The sequence below is a fragment of the Lygodium microphyllum genome, chromosome 24 (genome assembly GCF_053477565.2).
Source record: "Lygodium microphyllum isolate KBCC chromosome 24, Lygodium_microphyllum_v1.1.10, whole genome shotgun sequence".
Lineage (NCBI taxonomy): Eukaryota > Viridiplantae > Streptophyta > Polypodiopsida > Schizaeales > Lygodiaceae > Lygodium > Lygodium microphyllum.
In genome coordinates this window covers 86,349,432-86,372,628 of record NC_141158.1, presented here as the reverse complement: position 1 = coordinate 86,372,628, position 23,197 = coordinate 86,349,432, and the positions used below count along the sequence as shown (strand labels likewise).

Sequence of the window (23,197 nt, the reverse complement as noted above, 5' to 3'; positions counted from 1 at the left end):
ATGAGTTTCAAACAAGTTTTGTAAAATCTTAAAAATGGTTTTCATTCACAATGGAAAGAAACTATGAAACCTTATATACATTTAGAGTTTGACTTATGTAACGTAGCACACAGTCTCTTTGAACTTGCCCTTCCAATCTAAGTCATGCCTTAGTCCAACTGAACCCAACAGCTGTTAAAAGGAGACTAGAAATGTAGCACCTAATGCAAAATCCATCAAGCCATAAAAAGCACACACTGTCAAAAAGTTCATCTGCAGGTAATAAGCAAAAGAAAAGTGACTAAAGTTGTGCCTAGCCTCATCTAAATGACTAGGTAAGAGTTCTAACGTTTTCCAACACATTCAAGGCCTGATGTTGCCTCCAGAACTGTCAAAGAAGGATAGAAATGATATGTTTGCAAGTAACTACATCAATAAAGAACAGTTGGCAGATAACAAACCTTGTTCACCCGGGATACCAAAGCAAAAACAGCCGAATCTGTAATAAGAGTTGTCTGTACATTTGCCTCTGCCAACTCCTTAGCCAGAGTATGGCCGTGATATCTTTCAAAAAGAAAATCAATATCACAATCAGCTCTGATACCATATGCAAGCTTTGCAGGCCAATCATCATAAACAAGCTGATGAATCATCATAAGCAAGCCCAGAAATGTAGCAAAATGTAGCTTATCAAATAATACCTGGGACCACCTTCAGCAACAAAAACTTCAAATGACCTCTTCTTCTTTGCTTCTAGAAGAAACTGGAGAAGGGCACATGACCTTCCGCATGTTAAAATTATCTCACTGCCATATCATGATTATATCAGCAATTAGCAATGGTTCTTCTACCATATACCATTGTTTACATTATAAATAGAGCAAAAAGGGCTAAAGATTCTTAACAGACAGCATTATAAAGGGAGAGCTAAATGCAGTACTTCTGGTGTATGTGTTGCAGTGCTTGCTCTGCTACAAGAGAATGGTAGCTGTCTATTTCTTGCAGCAACTCGTTGATGCCCTCAATGACACTATGTTTCAACTTCCAAGTTTTCGGGTTTCTATCTCCAGCTGTGAGTGGAAGTAAAATAAGGAACCTATTGCAGCAGATTCAACCAAAAGTTCGAGACTGAATAGTAAGTATACCCTTGCTTTTAGTGTCTGAATCACCACCAGGTAGGGAATTTGGCAGAGAACTGAATATGGCAGGTAAGGATTCAAGCAGATTGTGCAATGATGGGGCTCTCAATACACTTCTGTTTGTGGCTGCAACAACCACTGCAGATAGTCCAGTACTGTCGCCATCATCTTCATCATCACTACTAGGTACATTGCTGACATCAATGTTTGTCTTGGTTTCCAGAGATGCTTCTTCTTCCCTGATAATGTGCAGAACACGGCGTACAACGTTTCCAACAGTAAGCTCTGCAAATAAAAGCTGTTAAATCAGAACAAATTTGGTAGCATCAGACTGTAAACTCATGAAACTGCCATCCCATGTATGAGTAACTATTGGAAGAATGGAACTATCAACATTATGAAGCGAAGCATAATCATACATAATTGTACTAAGAACCACAGAAAAAGAAAAATGCTAAACATAAAGCACACATGTTCACATAATCAAACACATGCACACCTACACAAGCATGAGCACACCTGATGCACAACACAAGCATACCTTGGGGTTATTGACCTAGACAAGTCAAGAAAGTGTAACCATGTTTACTTTCCACAAAAAGCTCATGATGTTTGCACAGTATGATACACCTCAACAAAACCATATTCACAACAAATGTGAAATGTGAAGTTACCAATAGGATTAGCAGCAATTATCCGTAATCCAACAGATCTAATTGCTTCAAGAAGAGTTGCCCCTGGATTTGACTGTGTAACTCTTTGATGGGAAATAACCTGTCTCAGTAGTACTGCTGTCAATCTCGCTGTATCCAGTGATCCCTCTACTTGTCTGTATTTTCATACCACACAGATTATAAACAGCTTTTTTTCATAAATTTTAGTTAAAACAAACGAGACTAAAGCTACACAATAATTCCCCACCTGCATTTGAGATGCATCCCAAAGTCAATTAATCAAATTTTCCATGCTAATAAAACCAAGCACTGACATAATCACTAGCCCTAACCTTACATGGATGTCTCATGATATACTGCTTGTTGTACACCATAAAGGACAATGACTGTGCTACGTTGACAGACAAAGCAAGCAAAACAAGGAGCAGGATGCAGCTGAGGATAAATAGCAAGGTTCAGTAGTCATGCAGTGCACCATCTGTTTCAACAATGGCATAGGAAATTTTTCTCCCCACGACAGTTTTTCCAATTAAGTCCACTTAGGCACAAGTATTTGAGCAACCTGTTGAATGATTATACGGTTCAGCACAAAGATAAACATAATTTTTCTAGCTGCCATGAAGAGCTCACTTCAGGTTCAGAAGAGCCACAGAGATCTGAAGCATTGCTTGATGCTTAAGACATGGGTAGCACCTCCATTCCCTCAATACAAATGGGCTCAGATATCCAGCTGTCGCCTGGTGATACTAAAGGTTCATCCAAAGTACTGTTTGCTAGCAGTATATCTACATTCGGACTTCTATGATGAGTGATCTACACACTCCAATTTGGCAATAGTACATGGATGCTTACCACGGTATTGGGCATCATATGCAATACTGTATGTAACAGTTATCGTGTGCATCACTATATTGCAATATATTGGTGACTATAATAGGAATACATGTACAGACAAGTCATTGGCAGCAATAGTGGCCAATGTTGCAAGTGTCATATGGTTCAATGCATTTCAGTTTTGGACACCTTTTGGTCTTACTTGGATGTAATCAAGGACACTTGCAATTCTTCAAGAGGGGAATATATCACCAGCATGCATTGTTCTGAGTTCGCAGACAAAACATTGCATAAGTTGTGCAAGAGATGGGCAGATCCATTAGTGGCAAAAGGTGTGATGTAAAGAAACTAGAAATTAATCAATTATTTAGTGTGCTAAAGTTTTACATGCACATTGAGATATTGGCGCTTTATGAACCTTAGTGACAAAGTTTTCAATTCAAATATTAAATCTGTGCAGTAGCACCCAAATTTGGGTCAACATAATGGAATTCTCTCTCTCTCTCTCTCTCTCTCTCTCTCTCTCTCTCTCTCTCTCTTTTTCGTAAAGGGTAATTGTATTAATTACGAAAAAAAGTACAAGTTTACTTGATTACAAGATACATGATGGCACTAAGCCATCATGTGAAACTGTTCTAGTTCTAAGAGTTACAAGGTCATGGCAAAGAGATAGAGGAAATTGCCATATGCCAGGGACGCAAGTCCTCCCGGGAAAGTAAGTCAGAATGCTGAAGAAGATCTATCTGCCAATACAAGAGGCCCTTAAGCCTAGCAATATGCCGCTGAACATTACAGGCGGAATCAAAAAGAAAAGCATTCCGAATGGTGCAGTTATGCCAACAGCCCCAATATCGAAGAAAGTGAAACACGAGCTTCATATGTGGCTGTGCCGGTGTTGGGTATTTGGGCTGCACAAATACCCAATCAAAGGGCCTTAGCGAGAAACCAACCACTGCTCTCCAAACGGCTGACAAGAACGACCATATTTTCTTAGCGATAGGGCAAGAAAGAAATCGGTGATGGGCAGATTCGACACTGGTGGTGCAAAAGAAACAATTGCCATTGGATATTCGTCGCTTGGAAAGAGCCGAAGCAAGCGGAAGACCCCCAGTCATCACCCTCCAAAGGAAGACCTTATATTTGAAGGGTGTCTTGTTCAGCCACCCTTCCATCACAGTTGCCCTCCACCATGACCGGGATTTACGCAATCCCCATAACGCATTAGCTTTAGTGACCAGCCAGTGATGATCTTTAATCAGAAGATGATAGACCTGGTTAGCGGAAGCTTTGTCTAAACTCAGGCGGCCTTAAAAGTCCCAATCTTGCCAAGGCCGATCCGAAGCAAGGGCAAGAAAGGGTTGTCTGCTCTGGAGCACCATCAAAAGCTGTTCCCATAAATGCCTGTATCCACGAGGGATCCTAAAGATCCTCCTGGCTGTTCGAAATGATATCAACACATTGCGACTGGCAAGGGTGGCATCCGCGACTGAAGTTAAGCCCAAACGTGCCATACGGTTGAATTGTGGTCGAAGCTCTTGTTTACCTTCCCATGAAGTAGCCGCGAGACTGCTAGCAATTCCAGTTGAAAAGAATTAGCAACCAAGCGATCCTCCGCTGAATGCCACTGAGCCTTCCGGAGGACCAGTTTCCAGGAACATACCAAATGGGTAAGCAGTGACGAAGAGGAACAAGAGAATTGGGAATCGGCATTAAGGACATACCACCACGAACTCTGGATTTGGGTATTGCCATGCCGAAGCCCCTGCTCCTCAAGGAAATAATGGGCTATAACGACCCATGGATGATGATCTGAGCACATAGCACGGAGCAGAGACCAACGGAGGGCCAGCATGTGAGTTTGGGCATCCAAAATAGCTCCTCCACCCATGCGTTTGGGGGTGCACGCATGCGACCAAGAAATCCAGGAAATGCCTGCATGCAAGGAATCTTTCTTCCATAACATGAAACGAATAAACTGAGTCAAAGCATTCAGAGTAGTAGTAGTCCAGGGCAGCAAGGGCAAGAAATATGTGAGCATCGGCAACATAATTGTCTGGGCTACTTTGAGGCGAACATGGAATGGCCAAGCCTGAGACTTCCAATACAGGAACTTAGCTGCCAGTTTCTGAGAAGTCCACTGTAGAAGCTGATTTGGTGAAACATCAACGCCCAAGGGGTAGCCAAGATGCCTGACAATGGAACCACGAGGCACAACGAGACCCTACCAATTCAATGACCGCAAATCCGACTCCGTGCAGCTGAGAATGGCTGATTTCAACGCATTGATGCGAAGGCCGGAAGCCTGACCAAAGAGAGCCCAAACATCCAATGCTTTGCGAAGGTTATCCTTATCCGCCCGCAGAATCATAAAACTATCATCAGCCAAGGATTGACTAATGAAATGTTGTCCAAAAGGAAGCGACAATCCAGCCAACTGAGTGGAAGCTGCCATATGAGATAACATCGAAAGAACCGGATGAGTCGCAAGGGCAAAGAAGAGCGGGCTCAATGGGCACCCCTGTCTGACAAACCGGGCAAGGGCAAATGGCGCGGTAACGCCTCCATTCAACATGACTCGCGAAGATGCCGCTGCACTGATGATGTAGATCAGTGGAGACATCCGATCACCAAAGCCCATAGCAGATATAAGATCTGCAACAAAAGACCAGTCCAGATAGTCGAAAGCCTTTTCCAGGTCCAATTGAATCAGTACGACCTCCTGATTAGAATGCCGTGCATAATCAATCGCCAGTTGCGCATTTAACACATTGTGCAGAATGTTTCGGCCCTTAATGAAACCATATTGAAGAGGATGCACAATGGCAGGGAGATGCTTGTGGAGCCGATTCGCCATTACTTTGGAAAAGATTTTGTATATAGAACCCATTAAAGAAATTGGGCGCTAATGTTTCAACATAGACGGCGAAGGAACCTTCGGAAGCAATTTAATAAGTCCTTCTTTCCATGAGGAAGGCATAATTCCCGTTTCGCACACCTGTTGAAACAAAGCCGTCAATGGTTTCGCCAATTGGGTAGCAAAAACCTCAAAGAACTCATTGGTGAGACCATCCCAGCCAGGACTTTTATCCTTGGGTAAGTGTAACAAAACATCCATAACCTCCGCCTCACAAATATCTGACTCCATAGTGGCTTGCATGTCTTGCGGAACCTGATTACGAACCAGGTCATAAAAGACTGAACGGGCCTGAGTAGTTTGGACTGAAGGTGGAGAAGTGGAACCAAGAAGATCTATGAAATAATCTCTACACATATGCACAATAGTCTGCGGATCACGGACCAGGTGCCTGTCTGCATCCAGAAGTCTAGTCATATTCTCTCTAGCAGGAGAGGCATGGAGGGCTCGAAAGAATTTATGAGTCTGACACGCATTATCGTGCAAAGCCTCCATCAGATACTGCAATTTGGCCTGCTGATACGATTTCAACTGAAACTCTTGAATAAGATGAGCCACACGCATTGCCAGTGCTAGTAGAAATGCATCATCTGGAGTGTCCATCAGCAGAGAACGGACCAAAGCCAGCAAGTCCTCTGCTGCTTGGCGACGCTGTCGACAAAGAGAGGCATGATGGATTCCATACCGGCGAGCATCCCGCTGCACATTAGAGAGCAATCTTTCAAACGAAGCAGTGCCCTGAGAGGAGAAGTCCAGTAAGAATCTATCAATCAATTGCTGCATATAACCCTGAAAGATTGCATGCTTCAAATAAGATGAGTTAAAACGCAAAGGGAGCCGCTCCAGAAATCGCTGAAAAGGTGCAATGGGGTGTGTGAGCATCTCAAGCTGCAGAGGAAAATGGTCCGACAATGCATATTGCTGCAACACTTTCATTTCAAGCATCTCAGGGAGGAAATCATCATTCTGCATGATGTATACGCGGTCCAGGCGCGACCAAGTTGTTGCATACTGAGCGGAATGGAAAGTAAACCCTGTAGAAGACGGATGCAGCCAGGACCAAAGATCTTGCTTAAGAACAGCAAGAGCCAACTCATGCCACCTACGGCTTTCCGGCGCGTCCATCACCGAATGCTCCGATGTGGACTGCGAAGAATCAACACACATATTGAAATCTCCCATGAAGAGTCCCCGTCTGCCAAGTGACAAAGAAGTCTGCAAAGTATGCCAAAGCTCCCGGCGCGATAAAGGATCATTCGGTGCATAGAGACCAAGTAACCATAAGATTTCTCCATCGAGTAAAATTTCAATCACCACAAAGCGGCCATGCACATCATTTTTAATAAGAAGCGGTTGATATTTTTCGTGTACAATCATGAGCACACCAAAATAACACGTGGCCTGTGTCCCTGCATAGAACAGACGAAAGCCATGGCAGTCTACAACTTTTCCAGCTTCACCGTGACTCTTGTGTTCAACAGCACACAAGACATCCCACTGATTCTCATGCAATACAGTCCACATGGCATGTTGCTTATGGCGAGAACAGATTCTTCGCACATTCCAAGTGGCTATTTTCATGTGTTTTTGTAAAAGAAAATCAGGTACGAGGCACAGCTTGCCTCGATTTGACCTTTTCTGCGAGAATGTCCAGGACTCCCTCATCCAAGAAATCAGCCAACACGGCAAAAGAGTTCTACAGACCAGATTTGGAGGTAGACGGCATATCTGCTGGCTTGGGAATGGAGCGGGGATAACGACGATCCCACGGGGTAATGACGTTGCCTCTGGTATCAAAAGTCAGCTTAGCTGGTGGACCCTTCGGACGATCCGAATACACTCTCTGAGTGGGCTGAGGACGGGGGGCAAAGGAAGCCATCGCAGGAGGAGAGTGCTCCGACGGCAACATTTCTTTCCTGCGCATATAAGTACGCATGGAATCTTGTGGCGCAGAAGGCACAGAATTCTCCATGCCAGCAATCACCCTGTTACCTTTTTTTGCGCGTACTTCAACCCAGTCTGTGCCATGGGGGTTTACAACCGAAACCTGTTGTTTACCTTTATCCAGAGCTTTAGGTGGGTGAATAGCATCCTGCGATGGGACATCACATACCATATCTTCCATGGGTAGCACAACATGCCCCGCATCTGAAGTGTGTTGCTGCTCTGGGCATTCGGCCATGAAATGCCCTAATTTGCCACAGGAAAAGCAGTGTCCTGCAAAATTGCCCCATTTCAAACGAAAGTGTAAGGGATGCATGCCAGAGCAATTGAGACGTAACCACCCAGGCCTTTTCCTGGTAGTGTCCCATAACATACACAAGCGATTACGATTCACTGCCCTTAAACTTGGAGGGACCAGAACCGTGTCCACAGCAGCCATAGCGTCCTTCAACAGCGGCCAATAAACAGCCGGGCAATTTTCCACTTCAACCCATACAGGGCACTCCCATTGTAGCAGGCGCTGAAAATCTGCCATTGGGCGCCATGGTACAGCATGGACCAAACGACGATCAAGAAACAGAGGCAGTTTAAACAAAAGAGCAACACGGTGCGTCTCAAATTTTAGCAACACCTCAAAAAAACCTCGGGGCCCCACAAAAATCTCTTCAACACATTCCCCTTGTAGCAGGCTGTGCAGCCACTGGCGAATACGGGAAAGCTGGGGGATTCTACCAGTGAAAAAGAGTATCACCGCGCGATCACAGAATACTGAAAAGGAGCGCAAGACAGATTTGGGGTCAACAGTGGCTTCCAAAACATCTTCTGGTGCAGAGTTAGAAAAGGCTTCCCGATTATGTTGAACATAATCGCCAAGTAGAGTGTTGGCAAACTCTAGCAAATGCTCCCAGTCAACATCCTGAGAGTCTGCAGAGTCCGAAGCAACTTGAGCATAGGAACGATCCTGATGATCCATTGACTCCTCCGAAGTGTGCTTGGTGCGTTTGCCTGCAGGCTGAAAGTCAGGAGCAGTGGGCATCTCTTCATTGCACGGAACCATATCATCGGGTTCCTCGGTATCAGAGTCCAGACCAAGCACTGCCACCATTTGGTCTATAAAATCCAGGTCCAAGCCAGCCATGGTGTATCACGGCGTATACCGGTCAGAGGCCGAACAAAGATCTCACGGGAGGCAGGAATGCACAGGCCGTTCTTCCTCTTCGCAGGCAAAGACGAGCTCGTTCCTTTGCTGGCTCACGCTGTCGCGCGCTCTATGTGGCAACCTGGGTGAAACTGGCTGCTAGCCCTTGGTGGCAAAACGGGCAGATCAAGGCAGGCAGCAAGCAGGGGGCGACGGAACGTCCAGGTAGAGTGCTCTCTCTCTCTCTCTCTCTCTCTCTCTCTCTCTCTCTCTCTCTCTCTCTCTCTCTCTCTCTCTGTGTGCGGTGCACACTGTAGGGCGACCAGCTGTTTGCAGACAGGCAGGGGCAGGAGTCGAGCCACAGGGTCAAACAGACCCCACGCGGGTCCGAAGGGCGAACGCAGGCAGCGCGTGGGCAGAGGAGCACGTCGGCGGGTCAGGAGAGGCGCGTCAGATCCTCTCGCGCTCTCTCTGAGATGGGCACGGACAACGGCGACGGCGACTAACGCGCACAGGCACAGGCGGGCGAGCAGGCGACTGACGAACGCAGGCGAACAAGCTCGGGCGACGGCGACTGTCGCGTCACAGACAAGCGACTGAGGCGGCGAACTGACGATGGCGTGACAGGCGACGGCTGCGTGAGGCACGATGGCGGATCAGGCAACGGCTGCATTAGGCGCGATGGCGTGACAGGCGACGGCTGCGTCAGGCGCGATGGCGGATCGGGCGACGGCGGCTACAGACGTGACGACGGCATGTCAGGGTTACGGTCCCGCGCCCGCCATCGCTTTCCTCTCTCTCTCTCTCTCTCTCTCCTCTCTCTCTCTCTCTCTCTCTCTCTCTCTCTCTCTCTCTCTCTCTCTCTCTCAATATGTGTGTGTGTGTGTGTGTGTGTGTGTGTGTGTGTGTGTGTGTGAGACAAAGTTTTCAATCCAAATATTAAATGTGTGTGTGTGTGAGAGAGAGACTACAGCAGGAATACATGTACAGACAAGTCAATGGCAGCAGTAGTGGCCAATATTGCCAAGTGTCATATGGTTCAATGCATTTCAGTTTTGGACACCTTTTGGTTGCACCTGGATGTAATTGAGGACAGTTGCAATTCTTCAAGAAGGGGAAACGTCACCAGCATGCATTGTTCCGAGTTTGCAGCATTGCATAAGTTGTCCAAGACATGGGCAGATCCATTAGTGGCAAAAGGTGTGATGTAAAGAAACTAGAAACTGATCAATTATTTAGTGTGCAAAGTTTTACATGCACATTGATATAATCAGGCCTTTATGAACCTTAGTGAGAACGTTTTCAATACAAATATTAAGTCTGCAAAATATTGCCAATGTTTGGGTCAACACAATGGAATTTAATATTTCTGGATTAAAATATACATTTTGTGAAAAAATGTCAGAAAAACTGAAAAATTGTTGGTGAGCATGTCAATTTCCTGGAGATAGTGGGAGTCTTTAATGCAGTCATGCCACGCAAGTTAGCCATCGTGCTGATTAGAGAGGAAATGTGGCTTTTTCTCCAACATCTTGGACAGTTCTCTCTTTTTTTCTATGTAGCTTTCACCCAAGGGCATGCTATTTCTCATCTTTCCCAAGCGTGGAAAAAGGCTGGACAGTCGTGTCCAGGATTGGATAGGGTTGTGTTATGCTAGTAAGAACCATGGGCTGCTTTGGACAAGATAGACTTGCTGCCTAGAGTTTTGTGCAGGCTATATGCAGCCTTTTCTATCCTCAGAGAGCACCAATGTTGCTGTTGGCAACTGCCTTGGAATGCATGCAAGCGCTTTTACTAGCTTTGTTCAGAGATTGCATGCTTTTATGGAAGATTACGTAACTTCTGATGCTCAAGAGTCACAATTGATAAGAGCAATTGGTGGCAAAGTGACCAAGTGGTGCAAGGCCAATCTATGAGAGCAGATATTAAAGAACAAGTTGCTTGTTAAGGACTACTGTTGGCTGAAGTTTCCGAGCAAAATCAAATTCTTTGTATCCAATTGGAAGAGCTCTCAAAAATATTAAATAAAAATTGTACGCTGCACCAAGCTTTGGGGCCAATTTGTGTTTCATATCTATAAGTAGGAGCATTGGAGCTCTCCTATGTCAAGTGTGTTGATTGTTTTATTGCTGATTTCATGATTACAGTTAAGTGCTTTGGAAAGTACGGTAATGATTACTTCCCTCAGTTTTCTCAAAAGCTGGTTTCATAATTTCTAATGTTTGGCACACCTAGCTTTGCAAAAGCTCAACATGCAGCATGGATTCCCCTCCATCCATCCTAGCAAAGTGTCCATACAAGACATGAGTAAATCCACTTCCATCACGAACCTAGAGTTGCACCGACTCAAAGTGATACCCGTATGTGAATTCAAGGCATGCCCCACCACCACTGTTATGTCACTAGACATCTAGATGGGCACTAGTAGCATTGGTCACAATAGTTACATAGTGACTTTGTGCGAATGCCTAAGGACACTTCGGGGTTAGGGCAGCCAAGTCCTATAAATAGGACTCAAGGCCCTATTGTGCACATTGATTGTGTGATCACCATTGTGCACATTGAATGTGTGATCACCACTCTTAAACTCTTGGCCTCTTGGGCTGACACATCTGCAAACCACGATGGTGTGGGCTGTTGGTATGGGACACCAACCCTTGGGATGTCGTCGTGGCCCAAAAGTGTTGCTAGCTCCCAGGCTCGGGGGTGAACCCATTAGGCTCTATGTTTGGGAGGTTAGCCTAATGTGCGTGAGTGCTCAGAGTGTCAGCTTAACAAAGCTAAATGACATAGATAGGTAGGGATGTTACAAATCCTCGATAAGAATTGGAGTAGCATTTCTATGGATTTGTAGTAAGAATGCCCCGTACGAATCAATGTCATGATGCAATCTGGGTTGTGGTCAATCGATTGATAAAAAGCTCGATTCATTCCCACAAAGACAATGGTGAAAAGCCATGAATTGGTTGGTCTCTTCGTTGAACAACTTTATAAACTTTACGGTTTGCCCAACAAAATAGTCAATGACCCGAATCCTAAGTTCATTGGCCATTCCTGGTAAATGGTCTTCCAAAAACTAGAAACTCAATTGTTTATGCCATTCTCCGAATATCCTAAAATTGATGAGCAAACTGAACAAACAAATCAAACCATGAAGGATATGCTTCATGCACATGTCTCCCATAGACAATCTAATTGGGAGTGTTAACTTCCTCAAATTGAGTTTGCTTATAGCTATATAAGCATTCAACTACTCGTATAGTTCCTCTATGCCTGGGAAGGGAAGGACTTGAAGAGATCCTGCCCCACCCATATAACCCAAATCAACAACCGTACAATTATGAGCTGAAACCATCGATTGCCATAGAGCTCAAGGGGGTAAAATGCAGTCCATAATCAACTTTTTGCACGATATGCCAAAGATGATGATGATTGTGAGGGAAAGCATTAAAACAGCCAAGGATGGTGCCACATTTTATGTGGCCAACATTGTACTCCTAGGAAGCTCTAGCAAGGCATGCGGGTTAACCCTAAAAGTCCCAAAGGACTCTGACTCAATGACTATCGGCAAGTGCTATAAATTGTCTTCAAGATATTGCCATCCTTTCCAAATTACCAAGAAGATTAATCTATCCTATGAATTAGACTTACCTCCGAAATTTGAGTTCACCTTATGTTCCACATGAGTTGTTTGAAAAAACCACTCGGACAAGGTGAGCAAATTGAGAAAATTGAGAAAATTCCACGGTTTGAGAGTACTACTCATTATGTTCCACTTAAATCCAAATTGGTTCTTGGCCTAAGGACTCCATCTTGTCAAACTGTTTATCCTGAGTATTTAGTCAAGTGGAAAAACCGCCCGAATGTGAAGGCAACTTGGGAGTCAGTACATTTATAGAAGTCATTTTCCTCACTTCGTTCCTAGTAATATTGCCAAGGACAACAATCATTCATAAGCACGGAATTTGTTGTGGCAAGAGTGCAATGGAGTGTGAGACACAAATGGATCAGGAACAAAGCTGAGAGTGAGAGTGAGAGTGAGAGAATCCCAAGATGAATGCACCAGTTGGTGTTACGGTATGCAAAGAATAAAAATGTTTTTATATATTAGGGTACAAATAAGGGTGTGTTCACACTCGTAAGTTTATACATAGAGATTAATGGGACTTTAAACCGGAAGGGACTTTAGACCCAACAACCTCCCACTTGAATTCCCAAAGTGGTATCTTTAAGCTAGTCAACTCCCATTAAACAACTGCAATGCTCATGCTCAGCCTTTGCAGGATTTTTAGTAAGAACATCTGCAAGGTTATCTTGGGTTTTGACCTTAGTCAATGTGACAAGACCATTATCCAAGACTTGTGGAACAAAGTGATACCAAACATCTATGTATTTGGTACATGCATGAAACATGGCATTTTTAGCCAGATATACGGCACTCTAGGTATCACAACCAAGCACTGGAGTTCGTAAAGAAAGACCAAAATACTTGACCAAAGGGCCAAGCCAAATAGCTTTCTTAGAAGCTTCTATGGCTAAAATATATTCAACCTCTATACTACTCACTGCTACAATTTTCTACAGCCTTGAACACCAAGAAATAGCCCTACCAACCAAAGTAAAGACATACCCATTGGTAGATTTTCTAGTGTCAAGATCTCCTACCCTATTCGAATCACAGAATCCTTGCAACTCTAGTGTACCCTTTTCGTAGCATATAAACTTGTCTTGAGTACCTTTTAAGTATCTAAAGATACATTTCACTACTTCCCAATGTGGTTTGCTAGGGTTAGACATAAATCTACTAACAACGCCCACAACATCAGCAATGTTAGGATGAGTTGCAACCATGGCATACATCCAAGAACCACAAGCTGATGCATAAGGTATGCCCTCCATAACAGTAGCAGTTGCATCATCTTTTGGGCGATCAGCTTTGCTAAGCTTTGTATATAGCTGTAAAGGCACACCAAGAGGCTTAGCATCAGCCACATCAAATCTATCAAGTACGTTGCTGATGTACTTGTCCTGGGAGAGAAACAAGTGCTGCCCTCCATCTCTTTTAATGCGCCTACCCAAAATGTGTTGAGTTGCTCCCAAATCTTTCATTGAGAAGGCTGAACTCAGCTGCCTTTTAAGAGCATGTAAAGTACTCATGCTTTCCTCCAATCAACATGTCATCCACATATAAGACCAGCACAATAAGGCTTCCATCATCGGCCTTTTTAGTGTATAAGCAGTGATCTGCATGACTGCATTTGAATCCATGGCTGAGTATCAAACTTTTTATACCATTGTCTAGGGGCTTGTTTCAGCCCATATAAACTGTGTTTCAGCCCGTATAAGCTGTGTTTCAGCTTACAAACTAGATGCTCTTTCCCTGGAATAGCAAAACCTTTGGGTAATTTTATGTACAACTCTTCATCCAGGTCACCATGAAAAAAAACAGTCTTCATATCCATCTGATCCAACTCTAAATCCAAGGATGTAGTGAGAGCAAACAAAACATGGAGCATAGTCATCTTCACCACCAATGAAAAACCCTTCTAGAAGTCTATGCCTTCCTTCTGTGTATAGCCCTTAGCAACCAAACATCCCTTGTATTTGGGCTTCCCATCAATACATTTCACCTTGTAAACCCATTTATTAGGAATAGCTTTCCTATCCTTAGGCAAAGATACAAGCTCCCATGTGTTTTTCACATACAAAGACTTCATCTCTTCCTGCATAGCAGGCTCCCACTTTCTCTTGTTTTTACATAATTGTGCCTCTCTAAATGTCAGAGGCTCACCTATATCAATCAATAAAATGCAATCCAAAGATGGCTAAAACCTCTGTGGCTACCTTCTGACATGTGTAGATCTTCTTACCCAATGATCTGTATTGATAGGCAATGGGCCTACATCCTCAGGTATGTGCACACCATCACTTGGTGGGGCTGATTTTCAACATTTTCTTGCTGCTGTAACCTATTTTCAACATGTTTTTTTGCTCTCCTATTCCATCATGTGCATCTATTTGCTGTCCATTATCTTTTGGTTGTAGCACAACAAGTTGCTGCTCATTTTCAGCATCAAAAGGGACCAAATCTTCAACTAACGGTTGCTGAATGGTTGGCTGTTCATGCTGAAATTTGACCTTCTTTTTGTCAAGGTCACCATGTGTAGCGTTTTTCAGCAACTTTGCCTCGTTAAATACAACGTCTTGACTGTGTACTATCTTCCTATCCTCAAGAAGCCAAACTCTCCCCATCTCCATATCCCATGAAGATACCCTTGATGGATTTCATGTCTAGTTTAGTCCTCTAATATACAGGAATATGCACAAAGGCATCACAACCAAAGACACGAAAAGGGTCATATGAAGCAGGTTTGCCAAAACAAACCTCTTCAAGAATGCCATTTTCCAATGCACAATTGGAAGAGCGATTGCATACACGAACTGCAATTTTAAGAGCCTCTCCCCAAAACTACTATAGGAGATTAGCTGTGGACAACATGCATTTGACTCTCACAAAGTATGCGATTATATCTTTCAACCACGCCATATGATGCAGGATTGTAAGGGGCTGTCAACTCCCTTTTAATGCCATGTATCTCACAAAACTTTTTGAACTCACTAGAAACATACTCATCCCCATTATCCATTCTTATAGCTTTTAACTTAAGCCCTTTTTGTGTGGTAACAAAAGTATGAAACCTCTTAAAGGCATCCAATGCTTCCTTTTTGCTCTTTAACACATACACCCATGACTTTCTACTAAAATCATCAATAAAAGTGAAAGTATTGTACAACCCATGTGAACTAACAAGCATAGTGTACACATCAAAGTGTACAAAGTCGAGCATTGAACTTCTTAACAATACCAAAGTAATAAGGAGACCTCACATGTTTTCCATATATGTAATCATTACAAAAGTCGAGACCAAAGCCTTTAACATCAAATCTCCCTAAAGAGGAGAGAACTTTAAGGCCTTTCTGACTCATATAGCCAAGTCTTTTGTGCCAAAGTTCCGTCTGTGAATGAACTTCAGCTACAGCCAAAAACTTGTTAGGTAATGCTTGACAATGCAAATAATACAAAGTCCCCTTTTTGCTGCCTTCAACAATCTGCAGAGAGCCCTTGTGGACTTTTTGAGATCCACCACCAAATGTAGTAAAATATCCTCTTGCATCAAGCTGCCCGACTGACAATAAACTTGGGTTGCATTTTGTTGACTGATGAGGGTGAATCTCTATTATTTAGAGAGACACAGTCATGTGAAAACAAGAGAAAGTGAAAGCTTACTATGTAAGAAGAGATGAAGTCTTTGTATAAATAACACTTGAGAGCTTATATCTTTGCCCAAGGATCGGAAATCTATTACAAATAAATGAATTTACAAAGTAAAATGTATAGATGGGAAGCCCAAGTACAAGGCACCGTTGGTTGCTAAGGGCTATACACAAAAGGAATGCATAGACTTCTAAGAGGTCTTTTCACCAGTGGTGAAGATTGTTAAAAGATGATGTACCAACGAGACAGTAGGGTTGGCAGGGAGAAACACAGAGTGAACTCGGCAAACATGGAGAAGAGAAGAGAAGAGAGAAGAAACTCTGATGAATGGAATGATGAAGTTCTGAATCATGGAGTGAATGTGATACAAGGGAACAAGGGTGTTATAGCACAAGGAAGATGATGAAGACAGCTACGAACCACGAACCGCAATGTCATCCTGAAGGGATGTGAGGGTAGTGGAGAGGCTGGAGAGAAGAGGTGATGGACTGAATGAATCTGTCTTAAGGAATGAATGAGAGAGTGGCCTATAAATAGGCACGATCAGTCTAGGATGGCGCCCCTTTTTGGGGCTACAAACCCTAAACACAAACCCTAAACGCAAAACGCAAAACGCATATGGAGTGAATGTGATACAAGGGAACAAGAGTGCCATAGCACAAAGAAGATGATGAAGACAGCTACGAACCACGAACCGCAATGTCCTGAAGGGATGTGAGGGTAGTGGAGAGGCTAGAGAGAGGAGGTGATGGACTGAATGAATCTGTCGTAAAGAATGAATGAGAGAATGGCCTATAAATAGGCATAATCAGTCTAGGATGGCACCCCTTTTTGGGGCTGCAAACCCTAAACGCAAATCCTAAACGCAAAACGCAAAACGCAGAAACACACACTGCAAGTGAAAGGTGAAGGGTTTCTCAATACCCCCTCTCAGGCACAAAAAGGGGGAACAAGAGAAGAGTGAGGTGGAGATGCAACGCTACACGCTGAAGAATGCTCATGCAGTAGGTGCCACTTGGACAGTGTCCCTCATGGGGAGTTTGTTCACTTGCCCAAGCGCCCTAGTACATAGATGATGTAAACATGCAATGCATAGGAGGAATGTTGGACTTTGTGTGGTGTCGAGAACCATAAGCATATGCCCGTACTCAACCTCAGGAGGTGATTCCATGTTGACCAAGTGACTAAGATAAGAAGAGAAGAGGAGGAAGAAGATATAGAGGATCCCTAAGATCCAAGATTTCCACCAGAAAGGTAACCTGCAGTAAAGAACAATAGACAGAGTGAACTGGAAAACCCGAAACTCAACCTCGGGAAAAAAGCCACTAGCTCCGTGTATCCATGCTGGAAGGAATACGAAGGTCTCGTCACCAAGCCGCGGTTGAATCTCCGAGGTCCCGATCTATGCGGTACCTGAAGATCCTGGGTATCAATAGAAGAGATGACTCGTCGAAGACAGCCACCCCAAGAAAGTAGAGGATGGGTGAAAAACTTCATGTGGAGTAGGTTCCCCCTCTGAGGTGGGAGGTGGAGGGGCGCCCGCTGAAGTCGAAGAAGAAGTAGATACCCCCTCTGAGGGCAAAAAAATAGCATCCCCCTCTAAATCCCCTTCCGAAGTAGATAGGAAATCCAAAAACTCATGGATCACGAACTTTCAAATGTCTAATGACGAAAGAAGTGCCGCCGGTTGTGCCAAAGAAGGTATCTAGGTTGCTAAAGAGGAAGCCAAAAAGCACCCAGAAGTGGCCTCTCAAACCTGAGTGAAAGAGGGTGGGGAAGAAGGAGGCTCAAGATGAGCCAAGGGTGGGGAAGGGTGGGGCTCAGAATGAGCAAGTGGTAGGCAACAGTCGCTATCTCTCAATGGAGCAGGCTAGGTAGCCGAAGAAGAGGAAGGAGTCAAGCAGCCACTATCTCTCGAAGGAGTGGACTGACAAGGAGACGGTATCAAACAATCACCGTCTCTCGATGGAGTAGACTATAGAACCACAGGCCATGGTAGCCACTGTACCCGAAAATAGGTGGGAGAAGACTGTTGTTGGCATTGCGATGATCTCCAGGAGATCATAGCGCCAATCGATCCTTCATGTGCTCGAAAGGACTTAGTGCGCATCGGATGTGTCTTATTGCCTTGAGCATAGTACTCTGATAGCCGATGTAGAACGATCTCTGTGGCCCAGAAAGAAGAGGTGGCAAAGGAGTGCTTGGTGAAAGACACGTACTCGGGAGGGGTGGGAAGCAGAGGTTGAAGTTGGCAAGCATCTGTGGTGTGTCCGGTGGTGCCACAGTAGAAGCACCCAGTAGTTTGGTTATATGTTGGTAAAGAAGCCATGGATACCAATGTGCCTTGCTGAAGAAGGAAGAGGTCAGCCACCATGAACCACGAACCGCAATGTCCGCCTCAAGGGGTATGAGGGCAGTGTAAAGCACGAACTGCAATGTCCACCTCAAGGGGTGGAAGGGTAGCGGAAGGACTGAAAGTGAGCTGCCAGTGGGAGGAGGATGTGACTAGCAGTAAGAGACTGCAACCAATAGAAAAACGTAGGTGAGAAGAGAGAGAGACTAAAAACGCAAGCAAGACAGCCTGTAGGAGAGAGAAAGACTAAAAACGCAAGCAGGACAACCTGCAGGAAAGAGAGACTGAAAACGTAGGCAGCAGGATTGTGATGGCGTGGCAGGCTGTACGGCAGCAGGTCTGCACAGGAACAGCAATCGCCTGGCTGGAATCAGCTCTAAATTGTGTGAAGAGGGCTGGAAATCAGGCACCAACTAATGGAGACAACAATGGACAGCTTCGACTGAGATGTCCTCCGCGAACGAGGTGTGGGCAGGAAGCTGAAACACCTGAAATCTGCAAAAACGAAATTTTGATGCAGCGGAAGAAAAAGAGAAATGGATGCCGAACCCGCCACCGGTCTTTGCCTTCACTGGAGTGGAGGATCTTTGCCGCTATTTGAGTCTGATACCATGTCAAAAGATGATTACTAGCGAGACAGTAGAGTTGGCGAGGAGGAACACGGAGTGAACTCGGCAAACATGGAGAAGAGAATAGAAGAGAGAAGAAACTCTGATGAATGGAATGATGAAGTTCTGAATCATGGAGTGAATGTGGTACAAGGGAACAAGGGTGCCGTAGCACAAGGAAGATGATGAAGACAGCCACAAACCACGAACCGCAATGTCCTCCTGAAGGGGTGTGAGAGTAGTGGAGAGGCTGGAGAGAAGAGATGACGGACTGAATGAATCAGTCGTAAGGAATGAATGAGAGTGGCATATAAATAGACACAGTCAGTCTAGGATGGCGCCCCTTTTTGGGGCTGCAAACCCTAAACGCAAAATGCAAAAATGCAAACTGCAAGTGAAGGGTGAAGGGTTTCTCAACAAAGATGACTAAATTTTGTATTTTATTTGCTCTTACTACATCCTTGGATTTAGAGTTGGATCACATGGAAGTGAAGACTGCTTTTCTTCATGGTAATCTAGATGAAGAGATATACATGAAACAACCAAAGGCTTTGCCATTCCAAGGAAAGAGCATTTAGTTTGTAAGCTGCAATGTAGCTTACATGGGCTAAAACAAGCCCCTAGACAATGGTACAAAAAGTTAAATACCTTCATGCTCAACCATGAATTTCAACGCAGTCATGCAGATCACTGCTTACACACTAAAAAGGTTGATGATGGAAGTCTTATTGTGCAGGTCTTATATGTGGATGACATGTTGATTGGAGAAAAGCATAAGAGTACTTTGAATGCTCCTAAAAGGTAGCTAAGTTCAACCTTCTCTATGAAAGATTTGGGGACAGATGAACACGTTTTGGATATAGGCATTAAAAGAGATAGAGAGCAACACTTGTTGTTTCTCTCCCAGGACAAGTACATCAGCAAAGTACTTAACAGATTTAGTGTGGCTGATGCTAAGCCTTTTAGTATGGCTTTACCGCCATATACAAAGCTTAGCAAAGTTGATTGCCCAAAAGATGATGCAACTGCTACTACTATGAAGGGCATACCTTATGCATCAGCTTGCGGTTCTTTGATGTATACCACGGTTGCGACTCGTCTTGGCATTGCTCATACAATGGGTGTTGTTAGTAGATCATGTCTAGCCCTGGTAAACTACATTGGGAAGAACTGATCGAGATCTTGACACTAGAAAATCTACTAGTAGGTATGTCTTTATTTTGGCTAGTGGGACTATTTCTTGGTGTTCAAGGCTGTAGAAAATTGTAGCACTGAGTAGTACAGAGGCTAAATATATTTCAGCCACAAAAGCTTCTAAGGAAGCTATTTGGCTTGGCCATATGGTCAAGAATTTTGGTCTTTCTTCAAGAACTCGAATGCTTGGTTGTGATAGCTAGAGTGCCATATGTCTAGCTAAGAATGCTATGTTTCATGCACGTACCAAACATATAGATGTTCAATATCACTTCATTCAACAGGTCTTGGACGATGGTCTTGTCATTGTCATACTGATAAAGATCAAAACCCAAGATAATCCTGCAAATGTTCTCACTAAGAGTCTTGCAAAGGCTCAACATGAGCATTGCATCCAATTAGTGGGAGTTGGTTAGCTTAAAGGTGTTAGAAATTGCCGATTCTATTGGCAACGCCCAATGTAATTTGTGTGGTGTGGACACTTAATAATTAAGGTGTGTACACCTAGTGTCTTAGAAACTTAAAGTAGTGACACTATGCTCTAGAGTAAAATAAACCTAACTCTAGTTAGTTGGTGGAAGGCTGGTTAGGTCAACCCTTGACCTAAACATAAGTTGTACCTTCACTCTATCTTCCATTCTAGAAAGTACACTCTACTCTTTTTGCTTCAGCTCACTCTCTTGCTGTCATTGTCTCTCCTCTCTCTCTCCATAGTTAGCTGCCATTTTCCAACATTTGGTATCAGAGCAACTCGTAAGTGCGAATTCCGTTCAGCCACCGTCAGCCGGTGCCATCCCGCCCAAGGTCCTACTGTTGCCAACTTGGTTCTCAACTCGAGGAAGAGTTTTCTGCTGCTGTGAGGTGCTGCTGAAGTGGGGGACGAGCTGTAGCTGAGCCATCTCTTGTCTACTCCAGATCTGTCCAGTTCAGCCATCAGCTCCAAATCTGTCCAGCTCAGTCATCTCCTCCAGATCTGCTGTTTTCAGCCTGCGCACAGCCCTGCACACAGTCCAACGCACTCTCCCACAATGTAGCCCTTCACGCAGCCCGACGAGCTGCTGTTTTGGAAGAGTTGCTGCTGTTTTCAGCTCTGCCCACCATTTTCTCAGCTCTACCCACCATTTTATCAGTCCTGCCTATCAATTTCTGCAAACCCTAAAAATTGCAGAAACCCTAATTTTCAGATTTGGGGTTTTCTCGAAATTTCTGGAATTTCCAATCTATTTCAACCATCTCTTCTCGAAAACTCAGCTCGTGCTGCCCAAAAATTTGGGGCTTTTGCTAATTTTTGCTCCCAGAGTTCGAATTGACAACCAATACGAAGAAATTTCTCAATTTCTTAGACATTCCCACCAAAAATTTGGGGCTTTTGCCTAATTGGAGGCCCTTTGCATAAATTGTTACCAAACTCATAGACATTCCACAATTTCTTCCACATTGGCTCAACAAAATTTGGGGCTTTTCAGTTTGTTTGATCCAGCACGCATCACAAGGCAGATTTCAGCTGCTGTTCGCTGCTGACACGCATCCCGAGACGACATTTCTTCAAAAATTCCAATTGTAAGGTACAAATTTCTTCAATTTCTTTGAAATTTTAGAAAGAAATGTGGGGCTTTTACCCCACACGCACTCCAAGGCAAGTAACAAGTAGTACAGTAGCATTTAATTGCTGTTACAATCAGATTGGGCAAAGAATTTTGAAAAAATTCAGTAAATTTTGATAAGAATCAGCATTAAGTTGTTGTGTTTTGTACTTTTGTGGGCACAGGCACACATTTCGAGGAGGGTGTGGTACAGAGTATAGTGCTGTAATTTACTGGCTGAGTGCTGATTTGGGTGGCATTGTGCACACTTGGGCATTTGAGTGATAATTTGGTACTTGTTTCTTAATCCCATGGGCGATTTTGGTACTTTTAGGAGTATACTTTAAACTTCAGCATTGAAGTATTTATTTGCCTGCAAATTTTTGTCAGCACGCTAGGGAAATAATGATCAAAGCAACATCCTTGGTGTCCTCACTCAAGAGGACAAACTTGATGGCTCAAACTACCCACTATGGAGTTTTATGGTCCGTAACCTTCTTGTGGCAAAGGACTTGTGGGACTATGTTACAGGTGATTTATAGCGACCAAGAGGTCTTGCACCTCAAACACTTGAGCGTAACACTCGAGGACAGGTTGATGATGCTGCTAGTGGTGGTATTGGTGCTGCTACTGCTGCTACCCCTTCTCTCCCTCCTACTGAGGATCAGAGAAAATGGGACTCAAAAGATGCACATGCACTTTCTTTAATTGCCTTGTCAGTAAAAAGGGCACCCGCTATGCAAAATGCGGAGCTATGGCATGCACGATATGGACACATGAGCTTTGGGAGTTTGATGACCCTTCAGAGGTGTCATATGGTAGATGCATTGCCTCCAGTGGAGACTCCACCTCCTCATACATGTGAGGGATGTATTTTGGGCAAGATGCATAAGTTTGCCTTCAAAAAGGATGATGTAGTGTGTACTATGCGAAAAATATAGCTTATTCACTCTAATGTTTGTGGTCCCATGAGGACAACTGCACTTGGAGGTCATCAGTACTTTGTTACATTTATTGATGACTACTCTCGGTATACATGGGTGTATGGACTGAAGGCAAAATCCAATGTGTTCATGCATTTCAAACATCTTGTTGCAAAGCTTGAAGCTGAAACTGACTTAAAAGTGCAAACACTTCACACAGATAGGGGGGGAGTACATGTCTCATGCTTTTGAGACATATTTGCTTGATCATGGCATTACGCATCAAGCCACTGTTAGAATGACTTAGCAAAATGGTGTTATTGAAAGGAAGAATCGAACTCTTATGGAGATGACTCGTTGTATGCTAAAAAGCAAGGGGCTACCTCATAAATTTTGGCTAGAAGGCCTTCAATGTGCAAATCATGTGTTGAATCGTACACCAACTAAGGCATTGAAGACAATCACACCATTTGAAGCTTAACTTGGCAAGAAACCCAAAGTAGACTACTTTCGGGTCTTTGGTTGCATAGCCTATGCACATGTTCCGAAAGAGCTTCGTGGGAAGCTTGATGACAAGGCTGTAAAAAGCATATTTATTGGCTACAATTCGGAGAGCAAGGGCTATCGCTTGTATGACC

The 23,197-nt window shown here is 44.0% G+C and overlaps 1 protein-coding gene across 2 annotated transcripts in view; it reads right to left on the bottom strand.

The window, feature by feature from the left end:
• The window catches only part of LOC148015326 (uncharacterized), an 82,318-nt gene that overhangs the window by 16,677 nt on the left and 42,444 nt on the right, over positions 1 to 23,197 (bottom strand). For both annotated transcript variants that reach the window (XM_087665785.1, XM_087665784.1), the window contains exons 2-6: positions 1,793 to 1,947; positions 1,125 to 1,403; positions 920 to 1,049; positions 681 to 785; positions 441 to 543 (exon numbers count right to left, since the gene is read on the bottom strand). In XM_087665785.1, the coding sequence (XP_087521911.1) occupies positions 441 to 543; positions 681 to 785; positions 920 to 1,049; positions 1,125 to 1,403; positions 1,793 to 1,947 (772 nt within the window). The remainder of the gene's footprint in view (positions 1 to 440; positions 544 to 680; positions 786 to 919; positions 1,050 to 1,124; positions 1,404 to 1,792; positions 1,948 to 23,197) is intronic.